Below are 20,757 nucleotides of genomic sequence, written 5' to 3' on the forward strand. Positions count from 1 at the left end.
ATTTGATTAAATTCTTAGGAAACAGATTTATTTTCTTACATTTTACGTGCAATCTTTCTATAACCTTTAATTCATAGGCACTTTAACATCAAATCTCTTCCCACATTTCATTTAGAGTGGTCTGCATACGATATTTCACATCCTCTCTGATTAATCAAAGAAGTTCTCAAACTTTAAGAGCAAAATCTCAGAAACCACTTAAACTGAGGTTAAGCCTTATGAAATTAAGCTATAATCATCCAAAAAGCTGAAAGCAAAAGGTCTTCTTAATAGACCTTTTCAATATTCTGATAGTAGGTGTCTTATATTTCAAAAATACAAATAGTTTCTAGTGGCTCTTCATTTTATAATTACGCATAATTGTTCTACATATCCCGAAAAATATCTATCCTAACGGATGCTGGATCACTCCCACCCTCCCCACCTCACCACCCCAACAATCAACCAACCCAAGGCAAATTAAGAAAACATTGTAACAAAAAACTTACCACACAGAGCCCACAACATTGATGAAGTTAAGTCCTGCAGGGTTTGCCATGACCTGGGTGGAGGCTGTTCCTGTAGTAATGGATGTTACCATGGTGGAAAGAGGAATGGTCATTACAGGCAGTGCCTGGCTCAGAGACATTTGCTGCTGAGCAAACGGGGTTAACAAAGTGGGCTGAGGGGTGAAGCCTGAATCTTGGGGAGTAGGGGTGGCAGAAGGGGTAATAGGAGTTGAGCTCTGAGCATCAGGAGGGTGTGGGGTCGATGAAGGGGTGTTGGTTGGAGTAGGAGTAGATGGTTTAGGAGTTCCAGACCCTGCTCATTGAGAAAAATAAAAAGTACTAGTTTGTTATAAAAGGCCAGTCCTTTTTGTATAATAAGGTTAATGGAATCTTATTTAGCACTGTCAATTTGTTCCATTTTTCAGACTGCAAGTGTTAATTTCTATATGACATGAGTGTTGCAGCACGCACTCATTGTTAAGGATGCAGTATAATCGCACAGAAAGCCTATTCTCCATGCTTAATTCCTTAAGCCATAGACAAGGATTGGTACCTTCCATTAAGTCCTTCCATAATTTATCGTACATTGTCATAACTCCATTCAGAAATACTTAAATCAAAACAATTCTTCGGTGACCATTTTAACCTAATTAATGTTTTTGTCCTAAACTGTTAAACATATAGTCTATATACACTGCCTGTACAATAGCATTGTGTTAAAAACATATCATGGAAAACAACAGATTCAACAAAGAACATACACTACTTGAGTAATCATGGGTTGATCTAAATCTCATCAGATAGCTAAACTCAGATTTGTCAAATTTGGATCAAATAAAATTAATTTAGTATTTAAGAACCAGAGGATAATACTGCATCTTTAAAAGTTACTGTGTAATTCCTTCTGTTTAAATGTAGCATATATAGCTGTATTTGTTGTGGATGCAGTAAGCACAGTTTATCAATAGAAAAACAAAAGCCACCCAAAAGCTTGAGGGGGATTTCTTTGTTTGTTTGGGTTTTTTTTTGTTTGTTTGGTTTTTTTTGTTTTTTTAGCTTTCATGTCCTGCAGAAAGAAAGGAAATAAATGTGAACGTCCAGCTATTGTGACCAGAGCCTTAAAGTAACAACTGTGTGTAGCAGATTTACACAATTCATAGCACTAACATAAAGAGTAAATATGTTAGAAGAAAACTTTTAAGTTTTTTCTTTGTGCAAAACAAGAAGGCAGAAAAGTTACACCTTTTGAGCTATCCAGATTTTATATTATTTAATGCAAAAAGCATATTCTAATACTGTGCAGGATACTGGAATGTGCAGTATACAATTGTTCTTAAAAAGCTGAAAAACTGCAGCTATGATTTTTCTTTGTACAAATCTGTTCACAAAATGTCTCAAGACGCATACATGCTTTAAAAAATGTTTATGATCTATAGCTATGATTACAATGACCCTGTCAGTGTTAATGAAAATACTTAAACTAGGATGTCACTTATTATTGAAATTTACATTTTAACACCTGAGAATATGGTGCTATCATCAGCAGCATCACCACCACACTTGCAATCAGCAATGATTTGTAAAACAGTGTAGGAGTGTTTTAAAAAAATCATCTTATCGTTTATTGTATCACCACCTTGGGACTGATCAGATTATATACATACATAGAGATACAACTGCACCAGCTCCTATAACATTTAAAAAACCAGATGCTTAAATTATGTAAAGGCAAACTGATCTAACATACTGTTTTTACACTGGAAGAAAAAAACTACACTTTGGAATTTTATCTCATCACATCATCTATCAGCCTTTCATAAATGAGATCATACTAATTGCATAAAATGTATTAAAACGTATACACAGAGGGTGCATACATATATACAGAAAAAACAAACACATTACAGTAAACATAAAATACATACAGTGAACAAGAGACCTGCCTAAAGCTGCACAACTTATACAATTTAGGGTACGCTGTACACTTAAGTTTCATCATTCCACAGGTTAAGAAGTTTATCTCAGGAAGCATTTATGCAAAAGCCTAAGATTTAATGGAGAATTTAGGTCGTGACTCACTTTGTGAAGAGCTCGCAGGAGACATGGCAGCTGGAGAGAGCATGCTAACTTGATTAAGATCCATAGATTGTTTCCGAGAAAGACCAGGAGGCTTAGAGGGAGGAGGTGGAGGAGTTGGGGATTTTAGATGGCCACTTGACTGTTGTGAACTAAAAATATTACCTGAAAAGGCATGATTAAAATACATTATTGTTCTGTGAGTATATGTTAACTCAAGTATTTGCTACTATATTGTGCATAAAAATTGCATAATCAGAAATAAAAAAAAATTACGCTCTTTTTGCAGGTAAGATACTTTTTAAAAATTAAATCTTTAGAACAGGCAGAACACATAAAAAGGAAATGCCCAAGTCAATAATTACCTGAAGAGCTACTTCCTGAACTTGAAGGTAATTTGATGGGAGGAGGTCGGTGTTTTACACCTTTCCCCAATACTGAAGACTGAACAGAGCCTGATATACTTTCTGGCTGCTAGGAGAAAGAAAAATTAACACTACCACAGCAATAATGTGAACTTTACATATTTGACAGAAAACACAATTAAACTAGTTTGTATTAGATTTCTTAAAACCATGACAAAATTCCCTTCAAACATTTCAGATTTTTATTTATTTAAAAAACATAACTTATGGTCAACTAGATAAAATGTTTACCATCAAGTTTGAAAGTGCTGGTAATATTTAAACTGAGCAAAAAAATATTTTTTTACATTGAGGAGTTTCACTTTTCTCTGCAATTCTGAAATCATTCTTAGTAATTTTCACAAAAGCAAGTGACAGATGCACTTTAAATAAAAGGAAAATTTGGTCTTGAGAAATTGATATAATTTTATTAATTCACCATCTGTATATATTTGCCATTTCCAACCAAGACTAATTTAGCAAATAGGATCATATTTCCTGATTTTAGGAGTAGGAATTTAAATACATTCAGGGAAATCCTGAATGTGCAGAAATCGATACACATTTTCCCAATGACTTCAGTGACATCAGAACTTCACTAATCTTTTAGAGGAAAGGTGTTCCCTTTTTGTTTATTCTTATAACCTACTTATCAGGTTGTGTAAACGTAAATTAACTTCAACTAATCCAGTCTGTAGTTCTCAGTCACTCACAACAGCCCCTAAATCCATAATTCCAATAGAATTACACCATCACAAGACTCATCAGTGAAACACATTTACAGTTACAGTCTATATCTCTTTACTTATAAAGCAGGTATCCCATAAATGAAAGTAATGTCTAACTAAACAAACATACAGTCCTCAAACTGCTGAAACTAGAAAAAGAGGCTGTCAGTATAGTGAATGGAGTATTTAATGCTGAAGCCTAAGTTAGATGTGCATAGGCTAACATAGCAGGGCCCTCAGCGTTGTGCAGAATCAACCATTTTGGAAAGCTTAGCTTCCACTGATTCTCAGCAATAAGAGACACTCCCTCTACGTGTTTCTAATTGCTTGCAGTGTAAAAAAAGAAACTTTTGAGGAAGATTCTGAGGACTACCTTTCTCTTCTACTATTGAAATCTGCTTTCTTCATTCTGAAAATAAAGTCGCCCCATTTGAAAGAGGACTAGATCATTAAATACAATAACCTTGGTGAGGGCTTGGAGAGCCAGACTAGATGACTTCCAGAAGTATCTTCTCACCCTCAGTTATTCTATGATTTATATATACATACATACATATACATATATATATATATATATATATATATACACACACAGACACATACATACATATAAATATATATATACACACACACACACACGTATATATGTGGATACACACTAACAGAAACATTCATATTCCTTTCTGCAACTGCTGGCCTCTGCATGCTGTTCTTGTGACTGACACCAAGAACTACCTCTTTCAGAGCAGTGCTGTTGCAGTTTACAAGTAGGTATTTAGGGAAAAGAAGTAGCAAAGGAAATAGTCCAACAGACAGAGTTCATTTACTAGTAGGAGTCTAAATACAGCTCACTGCTAGAGTACTGAATCTGACCAAGCAAGCCAGAAGCAGCAAGTAAAACACAAGGCAATGTCCACAAGCATGAGATTTTGAGAATGCAGGAATTTCTACCGGATGTGTGCATGCAAACACATGCACGTAGGAAAAAAAAAAACCAACACCAAAAACTTTAAAGTTTTCCTCTTCAAAGTAAAGAGAAAATAACTTTAATGACTTCTAAAGGTAAAAAGTTCAGGTACTGTATCTGCTTCTATGTTTACTGACCTGTAAAAGCACAGAGCTGCATTTTACTATAATAGGCTGTGAAAAGTTTATCTGAATATGGAAAAATACTACAGCAAAACCCTGGACCTAACTATATTTCATACAGGGAAAAAAAGAAAAAGGCATGGCTAAAAGACATTTGAACAGTGAAAACAAGAGTGCTTTTCTCTAGCTTTTCCAATATGCTCATATTGAATGATTATGATAATACAGCATTTAAAAATTAATTCAGAATAAAACTTTTAGATTAATTTACTTTTTAAGTGTGGATAGAGAAACTATTCTAATAATTCAATAATCAAGTGCAAATAAAAAGATATGTACGGCTCAATAAACTCACTTCCATTTCCTTCCCTGGAGAAAGATGACTAAGATTGACTGATCCACCTGAATTATGAAACATTTTCACAGGACATTTAGCTTCATTTTGTACCAACTCCTGATACTGGTTCACCACTCTGAAACAAACAATGAGGGCATATAAAGATTAACAACTTTCAACTTCTAAAGTAGATAACGTGTATGTTACATAGTAATATATTTTATACCTAAGTATGTATATATGTAAAATAGATGCACGCATATAAAACATTTTATATCTTTATATACCTTTCTACTTTATGGTCCCGGGCTCTTAGATTTATGCTGTTTTAACTTTTAATCACTGTCTTTTTCTAAAGCAAAATACGGTTTAAGAAACACTCCTTTGAAGGAATATGAAAAATAGTAGACAGAACAGTTCCCTTCTCAAAATTATTTGGGTTATTGGTCAATGGGAACTCCATTCGCTTCACAGGAGTCCACAACCTTTTATAATGCTGTGTTCTCTGCTTATGCTCTCTGTGAAACAGTCAAGCCTCCTTTAACTTGAGGGCTATGTCAGATGAGGACTCTGAAAGCAAGGGATGAAGTATGAGGTCCCTACTGAACATCCGAGAACCACAGCAAAAGCAATCACTCTTCTCCGAGCACCAGAACAGCCAGGTCTTACTCTCTGAGACTAGTGAGCAGGGATGTATCCAGGAATTTAAAGCATCAATACCATCAGGCAAACGACTTTAAAATACTGTTCTACAAAATCAAATACATCTCTACTAATGTGAGAACTAGGTTCAGGGCATACCATTTCACAAACATGAGCAGAATTTATACGAAGTGACCTTGCAGAAAATCAAACTGAAGACCTGTTGCCACTTATTCTCTGGCAGACAACCTCAGTGAAAAACTGCTGGAATATTTCCATTAGCTTACACCTAATTGCTATGAACTACACTTTATTTTGGTATAGCACTGATTCAATATGCTATTATGTGACTAATGCAGATATAAGCAAGGGCCCCAAGATACACGGCAGAGGAAAGTACACAGTGTGGTTTTTTTTTCAGCAATCAGATTTTAGACTGCCTTAAAATTACAGTAGAATCTGAGTAATAAAATATACTGTATTCAAAAAGGTGGTCCTTCCCTCCTCCTCCTACTGTTTCTTCTTGTCCCAGTCCCTCAAACTTAGCTGCTTATTCTGATAGAAGGATTTGTGCAACCCAGTGACAAACATGATCAGGAAATCAATCCCAGTTAAAACTAAACCCCTGTGTTATCACCGTTCTAGTTTTCAGCCAACCAATCCCCCAATTCAGTTTACAGCACAGACAGCAGAAGTCTCTATCAGCACAAAGGAGACAGGACAGAATATAACCAAAGAGTTTACTGATCTAAATTATCTATTAAAACAAAATACGTTATTATTGTTTTTTGCTCAAACCAAGGACTCATCTCCCTGCCAGGTGTGTAAGAGGGTGTGGGAGTAAGAGCTATGGCATTTACATCACCTCGAGGTCTCCTATGAAGCCAAACACACAACTGGCTTTGACAGAGATTGCTTTTTAAAGGCTGTGTGCTCATATGCATAAAGAAACAGGTATCCAATGTCATGCACACTGACACACATTCAAAGAATCTCAAAGAGGTTCAATTTTACTGCCTGAGTTATACCAAAATTGCTACTCTTAATCATTCTACAACTAAAATACACCAGAACACTGTTTTGTTACTTGCTTCTCTGAGAAAGCTGAATCAGGTAATGCACATTACAAAATTAAGTTATATATATATCTAAGTCCTAGATAACACTTAAAAGTTCAAATGAACAATTTCTATGAATGCTGATTTACCATATAAAACGTCATGATGAAATTCCTGTTAAGTGCTCTCAGAATTTTATCATTACCTGTGTAGTCAAGAATAATTGTGCAAATAACTAACATGCTTGAAATGTATGTAGTGGGACAAGCTGTATTCACGTATTTACTTTCTTCTATTCTTCTATTCCTTGCTTGTTATAGAAACTGCACACTGTATCCTACTTCTTGTTGTGATGATTAACTCCTCTTAGTTTCCTCATCTGTTCTGCATCTGTTTCCATAACCATAACATTAGCAGTCATAATGGCTAGAAGGAACAAAATTAATTATTTGGCATCAAGCCAAATGGTTGTACATACTATATCAATTTACCTTTCAGCATCAGTCTTCGAACCAATAAGGAACCTGAAATGTAAAATGTATAATACATTTTCAGACATGAATTGCGCTAAAAACATGTTTTTATAATCACAAAACTTCAAACAAATGTCAATCCTGCTCTTTTTTCAGACCTGCTGAAAATATGAGGGATACTCTATCCATTGAATTGACTGGGTATTATTTAGTCCTGGAAATACAAACTTGGCTTCATAACTATATATACAGTATACACATATGGTCTAACATGGTCTCCTTTAAGAGTAAATTACCTAGAAAGCAAAAGGCAGAATACAGAAGTTCTGTATTTTATACTCTCAAAAAATGGAGGCAAATAACTGCTACAGAATTGCCACTGTAAAAGGGAAGAGTTATGTATAAAACAACATATCATTACACTCACACTGAAATATAAATGTGTCTTGTGGGTATGTCAAACCCAGCCCTACCCGTAATATTTTAACATACATTTAGTTTCCACTGTTTGATTTTACTTATACAAATTTTGATTCCTCATGATTTTCCAGAACTCCTAAATGAGCATTTCTCTTCTATGTAATACTTATGGCTTGCAAACTTATTACTTCAGTGATTATTTTTTTTTTGTAAACACTACAGACCTTATCTTCTGCACCTTTCACTTCATATGACATTTTTCTAATGAGGAAGCATCCAAATTTTTATGAACATCAACTGGTAATGTCTTAAAAATAAAGGACTACAGCAATGATTTCCAAAAAAACTCCAGGCATTTAACACCTGTAAATCCTTTTAATTCCCAGCCTTATTACACAACTGTATTTAGCACTGCTGTTCTAGGAAAATCAGCACTAAGTATGTGTGCTGGTTTTGGCTGGAATAGAGTTAATTTTCTCCACAGTAGCAGGCAAGGGGCTATGTTTTGGATTTGTGCTGGAAACAACACTGATAACACAGGGATGTTTTCACTGCTCCTGAGCAGTGCATACACAGAGGCAAGGCTTTTCTGCTTCTCGCATCACCCCACCGGCAAGCAGGACAGAGGTGCACAAGAAGTGGAGAGAGAACACCACTAGGACGGCTGATTAAAGGGACATTCTGTACCATATGGTTTCATGCTCAGCATATAAAGCTGGGGGAAGAATAAGGAAGGGGAAACATTCAGAGTGATGGCATTTTGTCTTCTCAAGTCACTGTTACTTGTGATGCAGCCCTGTTTTCCTGGAGACAGAGGAACACCTGCCTGTCGATGGGAAGCAGTAAATGAATTTTGTTTTGCTTTACCTGTTAAACTGTCTTTATCTCAACCCACAAGTTCTCACTTTTACCCCTCTGATCCTCTCCTCCATCCCACTGGGCTGGGTGTGGAGGTGCAGAGTGAGCAAGTGGCTGTGTGGTGCTTAGTTGCCAGGTGGGGTTAAACCACAACAGTATGGAAAAAAACAGTAAATAGCTCAGTCTAGGGATAAAACACCCTGAGTATTAAGAAGATTTAAAAAATTTAATAAAAAGATAGGTATTACATACTAGACAATAAAAATAACTTTCATTAACAAAACTGAAGTTTACTCAGGAAAACTGCTCTTGGCCTTACTGAAATTTATAAGGTCTACTCCGATGCACATGTTTGTTCATACAAAGAGTCTAGTACACACAACAAAAAGAGCCAAGAATAGAGAATCTTTGTAGAACCACAGCCGACAATAGCAGATTTAAAAGAATTCAAAATAACAAAGCTTCGTGTTTTTCTTCATGATTTATTTAGCCTAAGTTTCTTTGTGGAAGGGTAAACATAGTATAATCAAGTCTTATGTTTTTACAGCATCAACAATCAAAATTATGAGTATCACAAAAAGAGTGCTAACAGTGTCTCCACAATTTCAGTGGGGTTTTTGTTGTGGTTTTTTTTTTTATTTTATTTTATTTTTTTTTTATTTTTTTTTATTTTTCGTTGGGGTGGTGGTGTTAGTTTTGGGGTTTTGTTTGATATTTTACAATATATCTTTAATATAAAAGAACATGCAGATTTAACATAAAAGTACATTTAAGATATGACAGTTGCCTGAACAAATTTTGTTTAGGTTGCCGTTAAAAAAACGCTTTAGATTCATTAGCCAAATTTTTCAAACAGAAGTCTTAAATTCGATTTCCAGCTCTGGAGTATTTTTATGACTGAAAATGGTAAGTAACACTTGTCTTCATCTATTACATCACCCTTTAAAAAAATATGTAACTTACTGTGATGGAGTTAATAGGTTGTCGCTTTCCTCATCACCTTTGAGTGTCTGAATTTTACCATAGTACAAGGGATTGCCAAGAGACTGAAAAATGGTCAGTTTTGTTTTTTGAAGCTGATTACCGACTTCACATTCAAACACATAATCATCTTTTATTTCCTAAAAAGACACAATAACCAAGTCAAACAAGTGATAACAGAAGCAGCTAGTAAAATGTGCCAGTTCTATATAACACAGTAAGAAACACTCTGTAAGAAAGGTAAGTAACACTCTATAAAGGGGTGCATTATCTAAAATGAAAGTGATTTGAGAAGAAATTATCTAAAGGGACGAGAGCAAAAAAACCCGTTTATGATGTCTTAAAAATACGAAAACATTGCAAAGCCTAAACAATCACGTTAGATATGGAAAGGCAGACTGGGTAAACAAATATAGAAACAGTTTTATATAAGTTATGACAATGCAAATAAAATGTTACCAGTAAAATGTTGGAGATGAAGATTAACTTCTACGGGAAAGTATTACTTTTTGCTAATATGAAACTACAAAGACATCATGATTGATGCTGTTAATAAATATAGTATTTTGCCTCTGAAATTACAAAGAGTTAATGAATTTAGTTATGGCTAATTATATTAAATGACTACTGCTTATCAAATCACGTCATTTCTGCCAAAATCCTTAAGGTTCTACTTAAATACTGCAGAAAACTTTTTGTAAGGGGTATTTAATATTAATCTCTTTCCAAATTTAACATTTTGACTTTAACAGAACTTCTTTTCCATTAAACTGAGTATCTGAGTAAACAAAGTAATTTGCTGAGCGGAGTACTGCTCCTGGAAATTATTATTTTTTTTTACTGTACAGAAACAGCACATGTTACTTGGGAGATTAAAGGTGCTTTTCCCTGTATTTCTGGAAAACCCGAGGAAATTACAAGACTGTTCATATGCATGCTGCACTGTATAAAATTGTAAGTATCTGTGGTAGTCCTTCTGTGTCTGTATAACCCATGGAAGACTAATGAAATCAGGGGAGGGAAGATTATTTCAACAAAGTCAAAGTAAGGTGAGAATAAGAGACATTTTAACTAGAGATAGAGCAGTTTGGCCAAAGGTCTAAACTACTCACATGTGCTGGCCAGACAGTTGGTTGTGAGTCATCAGGCTTGATAGACTTTTCCACTTTGGCATATTTTTCCACCTTAAAGAAAATGGAGATATCAGAAGAGAAAGAACAACAGTCACATTGGGACAGAGTTAAAGTCAATCTAGCACTGCTTCTTAAGAGTGACTGACATGATAGTCTTAAAAGGCAAGTACAAGAAACAGACAAAGATAGCTTGGTATTTTGTACAGTGTCCCCTCTTTGTATTACACATTCAGAAATTTACATTTATTCTGTTACACTGTATTTGCTACATTAAACTTAACGGAAGTGTGAAACACGGCTTGAGACTACAGACTGAAATCACTGCCTGTGATGAGGAATGGTTAAGAAATTTCAGAATACCAGTAACTCCTAAAGACTCTGATTAGGTCAGGTACAAGACTGTTGAAGTTCAAAGAGAGAGAAGGTTTGTACAAACTTACAGCATCATTTAGTGTGTAATGCACACTCTTGCTAGCCCTTAAGTCCAAAGCTACAATCTTGTCTAGTCTACTGAGTCCCTTCTGCACACTAGTAGTAAGTGTTTTGGCAGTGGCAGAACATTCAGAGCCACCAGAAGAATTCCCAACTGGAATTCTCTGTATAAAAAGTTAAACCGTTGAAAAATATTATGTCCTAGAGTATCATAACATGTCAGAAAAGAGGAATTTCTAACAATTTGAGAAGTGACTTATTTTTAAATAATTACCTTACCTCTTTTCATAGAACCATTCAAGTTGGAAAAGACCGTTGGGATCATTGAGTACAACCATCAGCCCTACTTCTCCCCTATACCATATCCCCCAACATCTCAACGACCCTTAAACACATCCAGGGATGGTGACTCCACCACCTCCCTGGGCAGCCCATTCCACTGTCTGACCACTCTTTCTGTGAAAGATTTTTTCCTAAAGTTTTTCCTCCAGTCTAAACCTCCCCTATTGCAGTTTAAAACCATTCCCTCTTTTTCTATTGCTAACTACCCGTGAGAAGAGACCAGCATCAACCTCTCTACAACGTCCTTTCAGGTAGCTGTAGAGAGTGATGAGGTCTCCCTTCAGCCTTCTCCTCCTCAAACTGAACAGTCCCAGCTCCTTCAATCGCTCATCATAGGATTTGTTCTCCAGGCCCTTCACCAGCTTCGCTGCCCTCTTCTGCACTCGCTCCAGCACCTCGATATCTCTCTCGTATTGAGGTGCACAAAACTGGTCACAACACTCCAGGTGTGGCCTCACCAGTGCAGAGTACAGGGGGACTGTCACCTCCCTACTTCTGCTGGCCACACTATTTCTAATCCAAGCCAGGATGCCGTTAGCTTTCTTGGCCACCTGGGCACACTGCTGGCTCATGTTCAGCTGCTTGTCAATGAGAACCCCCAGATCCTTTTCTTCCACACAGCTCTCCAGCCACACCTCCCCAAGCCTGTAGTCATGCATGAGGTTGTTGCGGCCCAAGTGCAGGACCTGGCACTTGGCCTTGTTGAAGCTCATCCTGTTAACGTTGGCCCATGGATCCAACCTAGCCAAGTCTCTCTGTAGAGCCTCCTAATCCTCATGCAGATTGACAGTCCTGCTTAACTTGGCTGTCATCTGCGAACTTACTGATGATACATTCTATTTTTTGTATTATCAGACAACTTCAAATAGACATGCTCACTGAACCCACAGATGAACAGTACTAAAGATCTGTTTGCAGTGTTTCTCTCAAACTATCATGTTACAATTGTAAAGTATTCCTGTATGGTTTAGCTTATGTTTCTACTTCACATACAGACAAATAATTTTAAATGTTAAAGTTGCTCCCATTTTTAAGGTCATTCTTTGATACTGGATACTCTTTAGCCACTTCTATGTATAATAAAATGTTTAATGCAATTGCTAATGGTAACAACTGGACTTACATCCACTTCAGAAGGTGCAGTCAAGTAACAAGGGTTCTGTTTCCACATATCTACGCACTGGAAGATGAAAAACCAGTATTAATATATTATAAATAATTAGAAGTATATGCACCTATGTCTCTGAACACTTACATTTCCAGCTTTGGAAATTTTGAGGTCATACTGCTGGGCTCCTTTCCTCTCCTTTCTTTTCTGTAAGTAGTCAAGTAGTCTGAGCTGAGGCGGAGTTGAATAGTGAGCTACTTCCTGCTGTCTGTTCAGAGATGACCTTGAGTACCTTTTGAAGCACCTATGGTAAAGTGACAGATAAGTTTGTGTAACAATCCCCACTGACTCTGTATAAACATTAAAAAATGCAGGGAAATGCTAATTAAATTGACACTAAAAGACAGGTTTTGAAATGTTAATTTAAAATGGCTACACTGGATTGCACTGTACAACTAAACCCTTGATTTCATATTTTTAAAAATTAATAGTATTCTGTTCATGTGTTTCAGCACTAAGAATGGGATTATTTTTGAAATGCATAATTGAAGCACACTGTCAAAATGAGTAACTGAGAAGTTGCCAAACTTAAAATATTTGTATATTATCAGAGATTTCATTTCTGTCAAAAGATCTGTGTACTGCTTAGTACAGTAACTGTCCTCCATTCTTTGTCTCAAGCCAAACCCATTGGTACATTAATGCTGCTCTGGGTATTCATTAAACATCTTTGTCTATTTTTCTAGTTGAGTGTTTGTTGACCACCAAGCTCTAATTTTAACGGTAGCTTGATCAGTTTCACACTTTATACTTTTTCAGACATTACCACTGGTTGTACATTAGCACAGTATTTTAATGCAAATCTAGTTCAAAATATTTCACGAATTCTGACAGACCACTACTATATTTTTGTTCTACAGAGTGAATACAACTCTTTTGATAGAACAAATGTGAACCATTTATAGCTTTTGTGGAAGAAAGTGAGCAACCATGTACAAAAGTTAAAGATTCTCAATGTTCTGTATATAGTGCACTCCACATCAGTTTTAAGTTTTCTAAGATTCTAATGCTCCTACACTTCTGTTTAGCCTGAATGTCAAGCATATAAATAATTCCCTTGATTTCTTCATTCAGGATTAAGCTTGTACATAGCTTTTAACAAATCAGTGACCAACATGTAACATATCCATTTATAAATTTTACAATACTGAGCTGCCATCTGACTCAGCTTACATCTGAATTATGCAAAAAAAGTACAAAATCAAAACTACAATATAATGTATTATGGTAAGAAAATTATATACACATTCTTTTGATATACAAAAATAAGCATATTACAGTTCTACAAATTTAAATACAGTACAATATTGAGCACTTAAAAATAAGATCTAGTTTTTTGACTGTTCCTCATATTCCTAATATTTAAGTAGATATTACATATGAGAAGCAAAATTGTAACAAAGCAATACTGTATTTTTTCTCTGACACACTTCATAAAATTTCAAAAACAGTCTCAACACACTTCACACTAAAAACTACCGTTTCATGGGGCGAGTATTCATCTTCTGCCTGTTGTACAGGAGTCTGTTTGTAGTACAGGTTACTGCTATTGAAGGATCAAGACACAACGGCTCTGCTGTAGCCAAAATAAGTTGGCTCTCAAGTAGGAGTTTGTCTTCCTGTAATATACACAGCTATTAATAAATGTAAAAATATGAAGACTTTTACACTACTGTTGATATAAGTTGATATATACCTACATATACATGCACATTATTTTAAAGTAAACTAAAAAAATTGAGTGTGGATAGTCAAAAAAAGAAAATATTCAACAGTTAAGTATCACTAATCACTAGTATGAGTTCAAGCTTTGGATGGAGTTTCCGACAGGAAAAGAAAACCTTCTGAAAATTAGGGGGCTTGTTCTGGGTTTTTTGCATTTTTTTTTGTTTGTTTTAAACACAGTATTAATGGCAATGAAATCCATTTTCTGTCGGTGATTTATAGTGATTTACTGGCAATCAGTGCCATAAAGATGATCTACCTGGGACTTCAGGTTACAATTTGTAATGGATTTGAGCATGATTAGTCTGAAGCACAAATGAGCACATCACGTACACCACACTATTCTGCACTTAACTAATTATAACTGTACAACCATAGTTACTTATGGTTCTTTTTACAGTAACAGTATCAATAGCAAAATGATGCTAGAAGAGCAATTGTGTCATTAGACTCCAACTGCTGTTCTGGGGCTGTAGGTTGAAGATTAATAAAGTAAGGTAAACTAGTTAAGAGTAGCTTCAATACTGTCATTCTGCATTACCAAAAAATTAAGGTCTGATTAAAAATAAAATCAGTTGTATTTATCAGATTTTCTTAAAATGAATAAATAATTTAAATAAATGTTATTTTATTCTATTTTGTATTTACCATATCACTGTAAAGTTTCAAGATAACTGCTAACCCACCTGCGTCCATTTGTGGTTGTCACTTGTTATTGAATGCACGTCACAAATTAAAGTCTGAGGAAGATGACATAATGGTAATTAGCTTTCAACTAAATAAGATTTATTAACATATGTTTTTCATATCCAGTCTAGGAACTACCATAACCCTGAAGAATGACTTAAAACACTACTTACCTGCATTGTAGGACGCAAAAGAATGTGCTTGCTTTGGTATGTTGGAGATTTCATGTTACCAGACTGCCTGTAGTCACGTATCTCTGCTATGACACATCCACAATGAAAAATATTAACCTAGTTGGAAAAAAAACAACTTGTAAATAAACAAATATTTACCAATCTGCCTTAATGAGTGCCTCCAAAAATAAGTTTGTGATATATCATATAAAATTCAGTGATACTACGAATAAAACTAACCACTTATTTTGTCAGACCAGTGGTCTTTATTACATACCTAGACATACCTAAAATACAAGCTTCAAATGTAGTGTTTTCACATGCCAGCAATGTAGTTTTAAGAAAATTCCATGCCAAATATTTCATAATGACAAAGAACAAAGGACATTTTGCAAGACCACAATGCTGAAGTTGTTTGGCAGCATTAATCACAGCAATTTCTCTTCTATCCCATCCTCCCCAATATTTTTTTCCTATATATCAATAAAATATTTATTTGGGGCATTAAATATTAGAGTTCTAAACCCACAAGTGTTTTACATCTTGTGGCTGGAATCACCTCTGTGAAGCATTCAAAAAAAGGTCTATCTGGGTACAAAGCCTAAGTTCTTTTTGAAAAACAAAACTTTCAAACCTGAGATTTTTCTAAAAGATCAACCAAAATAGGTGGTAGTTCCTCTGCATCCAAATATTCAAGCAGCTCTCCTTCCTCGTAAGGCAGCCGAATGGTCTCAGAATCTGAATTTAAACAAAACATATTGCTTTCTTTGCCTTTCAAGTTCAAACTTTAACAATGTGAAATCTAAAACAAGCTCGCCACAGGAAAAAGCAGGGCCAGTGGAAACCTATCCAAACAGGCTTTTTTTTTTTTTTTGTCATAGTGTTAATTTTTACATCCATTTCTGTTTCCAGAGTTGGTTTTTTTTTTCTCTTATTGTGCCAAAAGGCAACATGCCTTAATAGCTCAATGGGACAAAATTTTGGCTCCCAGCTGATATACTGTATGCTCTTATTGCACATCACAGTACCAGCGGCACAAAGATGCAACCAAACTAGAACACAGATGGCCTTTAGTCAGACCTAGATTTAGGAAACAGTGAAAGAAACAATTTGACAGAAGGAACCTTAAATCAAAGAAACTCAGATAGCTAAGGGGAAATGAGAGAATGGAAAGCTATCAAAAAGACTCATAGCTACTGATTTCTGCTGCACTGTTAGAGACCACTTCCAAGCACCTCACAGCTTTATGTAAATTTTTAATTTAAGTACAGTTGCTTTGGTTTTTTTGTTTTTTTTTTCATAAGGGGTTATGTTAGAAGTGAAACAGTTAAATGTAAGCAACATTACATCTTAACTATTTAGAGCATTCCAAGTATTTTTAAAAATTAAAGAGCAGAAATATTACCTGAACCATTTTTTCCCCTGAGCATAAGTGAATAACCCTCATTTCCCGGATAGAGGTTCACTACCAGACATGACAACGTCTCCTGCATAACCAGCTTCTCAAGTAAATTCACATTTCGCCTCAGCTTCTGCTTTAAAAGTAAACATTGCTCATGAACATAATACTATCAAGTAATTAGTAGAAATAAAAACAATTGCTGGAGTATTAGTACTATTTAGATTAATGTTGAAGTATATATCTAAATGAGCCCAGTAAAATTCAATTGGCTGTATTCAGCAGAGTATATGTATTACACATACTTATACATTTTTAAAAAAACCCCACTCATTTAAATTTAAAAAACCCCTTGAATTGTAAACCCACAGACAACACAGTTAACAAGAATAATCCCATGCTACAATGTTATAAATCTACAGTGCACTATTATTTGTATTGTTTCTGTGAGCATCATTTATACACGATACATTGTTTGATAACAACAACAAAATATTTAGTACTTTCCAATATTTCTAACACAAGCAGATATTTCTTTCCATGTTTAAAACATTAAATTACAGCATTTGGAAGCTTAATTGCATTGCCTTGTCTGTATTTGCTGAAATCTGATCCAGCAGCTGCAAAGGCTATTCCCTTGTTTAACTGTAAGAATCTTTTCCACATGTAACATTTTAAAAATAAATTAGTACGTTTCAAAGATCCCATATGCATCCTAGAAATTTAAACATTTTAGAATTCCTCTCAGAAGTTAAAACAATTAATTTTAACCCTCAGATAATTTTACACCTTCTTGATGGAGGTTAGACTTCACAGCTGAATACCAGGTCTGGGTGGAGCCATTCATTGCTAACCCTAGAGCTCTGCTAAACCCACCCAACTACCCATTTCACATCATCCAACTAAGCAGTACTGGGCTATCTCTGAACAAATTTACTTTCCAGAAATATTGAGAAGATAGAAAGCAGAATCGTTAATTACAGGGGAAAGAACTAAGAGAAAAGGACAGAAAACCAAACTCCAAATCCCACAGCAATATAATCTGGCAGATCATTTTAACAGGTATGAAGAGACAAAGGAAAAAAATCTTTTCCATCTCCTGCTATTTAGTGATTTTAGAACCACCACCAAAAGTTAACTCTTCCCCATGCATCATGAATTATGGTGACTATACCTTACCAGCTATTACACTTTACAAATCATGGAAACTAACACAAAGTAAAGGACAAAGCAGCACATAAAGAACTGGAGGAGCAGGGGAGAACAGAGGGAAACATGTCATGGCAACAACAGAGGTAAAGACTGCTCAGGAAAGCCTCATAGGACTCTGGAGATGCAGCCTGTTATGCAAAAACTTCTTCAATTTAAACTCCTATTAAGCTGCCCCAACATCTACCCCAAAACAGGAAACTGCATGTGCACTGCTTCAATCTTCAGACACATCAATAAGTAGGGGATACAGCTATTGGGCTTTCACTCAGACACAATATGAAGCAGCCTGAGGTATAGTAAATGCCATTTTGAGAGGACAGTCAACACTCAACTACTCTGACATCTTTTCTCTACTGAGATATTGTCATCTTTTGATGGAAAAATTTTTTTATTTTCTCCCCAGTGTTGGATAGATAACACTTTCATATATAGTTATGCAATGGCATTAAGACAGAAAGGAATATGAGAATTTTTTAAGAGTTGACTTATAAAAGGATCATCAAGTTATGTAAGAGAGGTTAAGAATAAATTATTTATACTAAGGTTATATTTAAAAATAAAACAGGTGGTGATAAACAAAAAACAATTCCATTCCTCTATCACTGAGACAACACTGGAATCAACACTGGACAGAATCAATACTGCTTCCAGAAGTTATTACTAATAAGATTGCTAACATTTCTAATCCAACTTTACTATTGTCATGAGCTGAAGAAAAAGGAGTATTCAATTAAGGGCATTATTCCATCCAAAATACAGACACTGAATAATTTACACTAACTAGTAACAACTCACAGAATTTCTAAATAAACAATATTTTTTTCCCCAGAAGTTTGTCTATGTATGCAAGAAATAGCTATGAGATTTATTTTATGGAAGGCCTCTGCTCCTTAAACATCTCGTAAGCAAAAATATCTGATAGTAATTCAACTGTATATGTAATTGAGTTAATCACATCACTAAATTTATTTGGAGAATGACATGTTAGGTTTATCTTAATTTTTAGTTTTTTTCAATTACAGTTGGCCAGTTATGGCTTAGGGTGTTTTTTTTTTTTCTCTTGTTTCATTTTTTTGGAGGTTAGGATGTTGAGATAGGAAGACAGAGGACAATCACACAGGCCTAAGAACATTTTAACACTGCATTCATATGACCTGAACTTCTTAAGACATAGTCTAAGCACATTTTAAAATATAAAGCCTCTCCAAGACATTGGAGTAAATTAGTATTTTAAGTACAAACATTTCAACAACCAGATAGTTACATTTCACTAAGCATGAAAACTTTTTATGACTACAAAAATCAGCCTTCTCCTTTGAGCTAGCTATCAGAGATACTAGCTCAGAGTGGATATTAAGCATTAGCTTCAGTCTTGCCTGGAAGGATTTTAAAGATGAAGGAGTGGCCCGAGGTGTATTATGTTTCTTAAACATTCATTGCAGTGTATTGCAAGACCTTAGACACCAAGCAGCCAGGCCAGTTATACCGCTGTGTTACATCAGCTACAACTCCTAACTCTCCTCTCTGACTTCATGCACAGAACAGCGACACTCCTCCCTCCCGAACACACATGGCAGTGACTGTGGGATGGCTGGAAAGCAGCTCAGAGAAGGCAAAGGCGCTTCCTTCTGCATTCAGTGACTTCTGATGACTACCACTAAATGAGAATAGTGAGCACTCCTGCCTAACAAGACTTAAGTAGTGATTTCTGTTTGTTAATCCTCTGTCCTTGGCTATGAGTGAAATGTTAATTTTAATACTTACTCTTCCAACGGTGCACTGGTGTTACACAAAACTATGATTTTATCTTTGTTATTACTGGTTTTCTTGTCCCTCACTGCAGCATCTTAAATTGCTTTTCCCACTTACCATTACAACTGAAAAGTTGGCCAAAAAAAAAAAAAATCACCTCCATAAAAAAGCTCTTGTGGCTATTGACTATATCTCTTATGAAATGGAAATCTAAACCAACCACTCCACGTTCTTCCCTTGACTTCAGACACGTTTCATTAATCCCAGCACTGCTTTACCATTGTATAGGAGATACATCTTGGAAGGTACAATTTTTGTCTCAACTTCAACAGAACTATTAACTATTTGAAAATTAACTTCACAAAGCAGAAAAAGCAGAGTTTTGTATATATTGACTGAAAAATAAAACCCAACTTGATAAAACAATTTGAGGAAGCATAGTTTTGTTGGCTACAAAACACAATTGCCTCTGTAATGGAGGCAAGAAAACATTTCAGTTTCATAAACACCACCTATGGCAAGTTTTTGCAGATCAATCTTCAAGAATAACGTGGTCTGAACAAAGTCTGCTTGTTTCACCCTAATGAGGTTAGTTTTGCTTTAAAGTGCACTCTTAAAGTCAGTTGTTTCCTCACCTTACACATGCAAGTTAATTATATTTTATTCAAGAACAGAAAGAGCCATGCAATGTGATATTTTATACAATTTCTCAAATCCATCCAATCCTGTGTATCATTCATCACTATTAGATATTAATCAAGGACCCAAAAACCCCACTAAAACAAACAAAAAACCCCCCACTTATCTGGCACCACGTGGTTTATTCATGTATCGTAATTATTCATTCCCCACAGCTACCAGCGCACCTCTTATCCGCTAGTTTGCTGTAAAAAGTGCTTCTACATGCTTTATTATTTTTGCATTAGTCCAACATGGAACTGAAGTGGCTTTCACTAACATTGTTCTGAAACTTTCCTTACTCAGACCTTTTCATGCCTTCACACTACCACGTGCAGCTGTCAGAAGGCACCAGCTGAGAAGAGGCAACCGATCAGTGATTTTTAGACCACCCTTCTTTTTTTAGCAGAGCTCCTCAGATTTACCTGCCTAACACAGATCCTTTCAGTTCATAGACCAGGTCTGTTTCCCCATTAGTGTTTAACTCTGTTGCCAAAACTAT

At 35.5% G+C, this 20,757-nt stretch overlaps 1 protein-coding gene across 10 annotated transcripts in view; it reads right to left on the reverse strand.

Moving 5' to 3' along the window:
* The window catches only part of SUPT20H (SPT20 homolog, SAGA complex component), a 34,546-nt gene that overhangs the window by 8,881 nt on the left and 4,908 nt on the right, over positions 1–20,757 (reverse strand). For 4 of the 10 annotated variants that reach the window (XR_003398324.1, XM_026847663.1, XM_026847582.1 and 1 more), the window contains exons 6-19: positions 16,620–16,749; positions 15,849–15,952; positions 15,215–15,331; positions 15,041–15,094; positions 14,109–14,248; positions 12,717–12,873; positions 12,585–12,641; positions 10,667–10,738; positions 9,537–9,694; positions 7,314–7,346; positions 5,141–5,258; positions 2,930–3,038; positions 2,568–2,729; positions 489–801 (exon numbers count right to left, since the gene is read on the reverse strand). Coding sequence is in view for 9 of the 10 variants with exons in the window: in XM_026847663.1 (XP_026703464.1) it covers positions 489–801; positions 2,568–2,729; positions 2,930–3,038; positions 5,141–5,258; positions 7,314–7,346; positions 9,537–9,694; positions 10,667–10,738; positions 12,585–12,641; positions 12,717–12,873; positions 14,109–14,248; positions 15,041–15,094; positions 15,215–15,331; positions 15,849–15,952; positions 16,620–16,749 (1,724 nt within the window). In the remaining variant the exon portion in view is untranslated. The remainder of the gene's footprint in view (positions 1–488; positions 802–2,567; positions 2,730–2,929; positions 3,039–5,140; positions 5,259–7,313; positions 7,347–9,536; positions 9,695–10,666; positions 10,739–12,584; positions 12,642–12,716; positions 12,874–14,108; positions 14,249–15,040; positions 15,095–15,214; positions 15,332–15,848; positions 15,953–16,619; positions 16,750–20,757) is intronic. The other 6 variants (XM_026847959.1, XM_026847485.1, XM_026847393.1 and 3 more) reach the window with 6 other exon arrangements.

Source organism: Athene cunicularia (genome assembly GCF_003259725.1).
Source record: "Athene cunicularia isolate RWA chromosome 1 unlocalized genomic scaffold, athCun1 chr1_part1, whole genome shotgun sequence".
In the NCBI taxonomy this organism is placed as follows: Eukaryota; Metazoa; Chordata; class Aves; order Strigiformes; family Strigidae; genus Athene; species Athene cunicularia.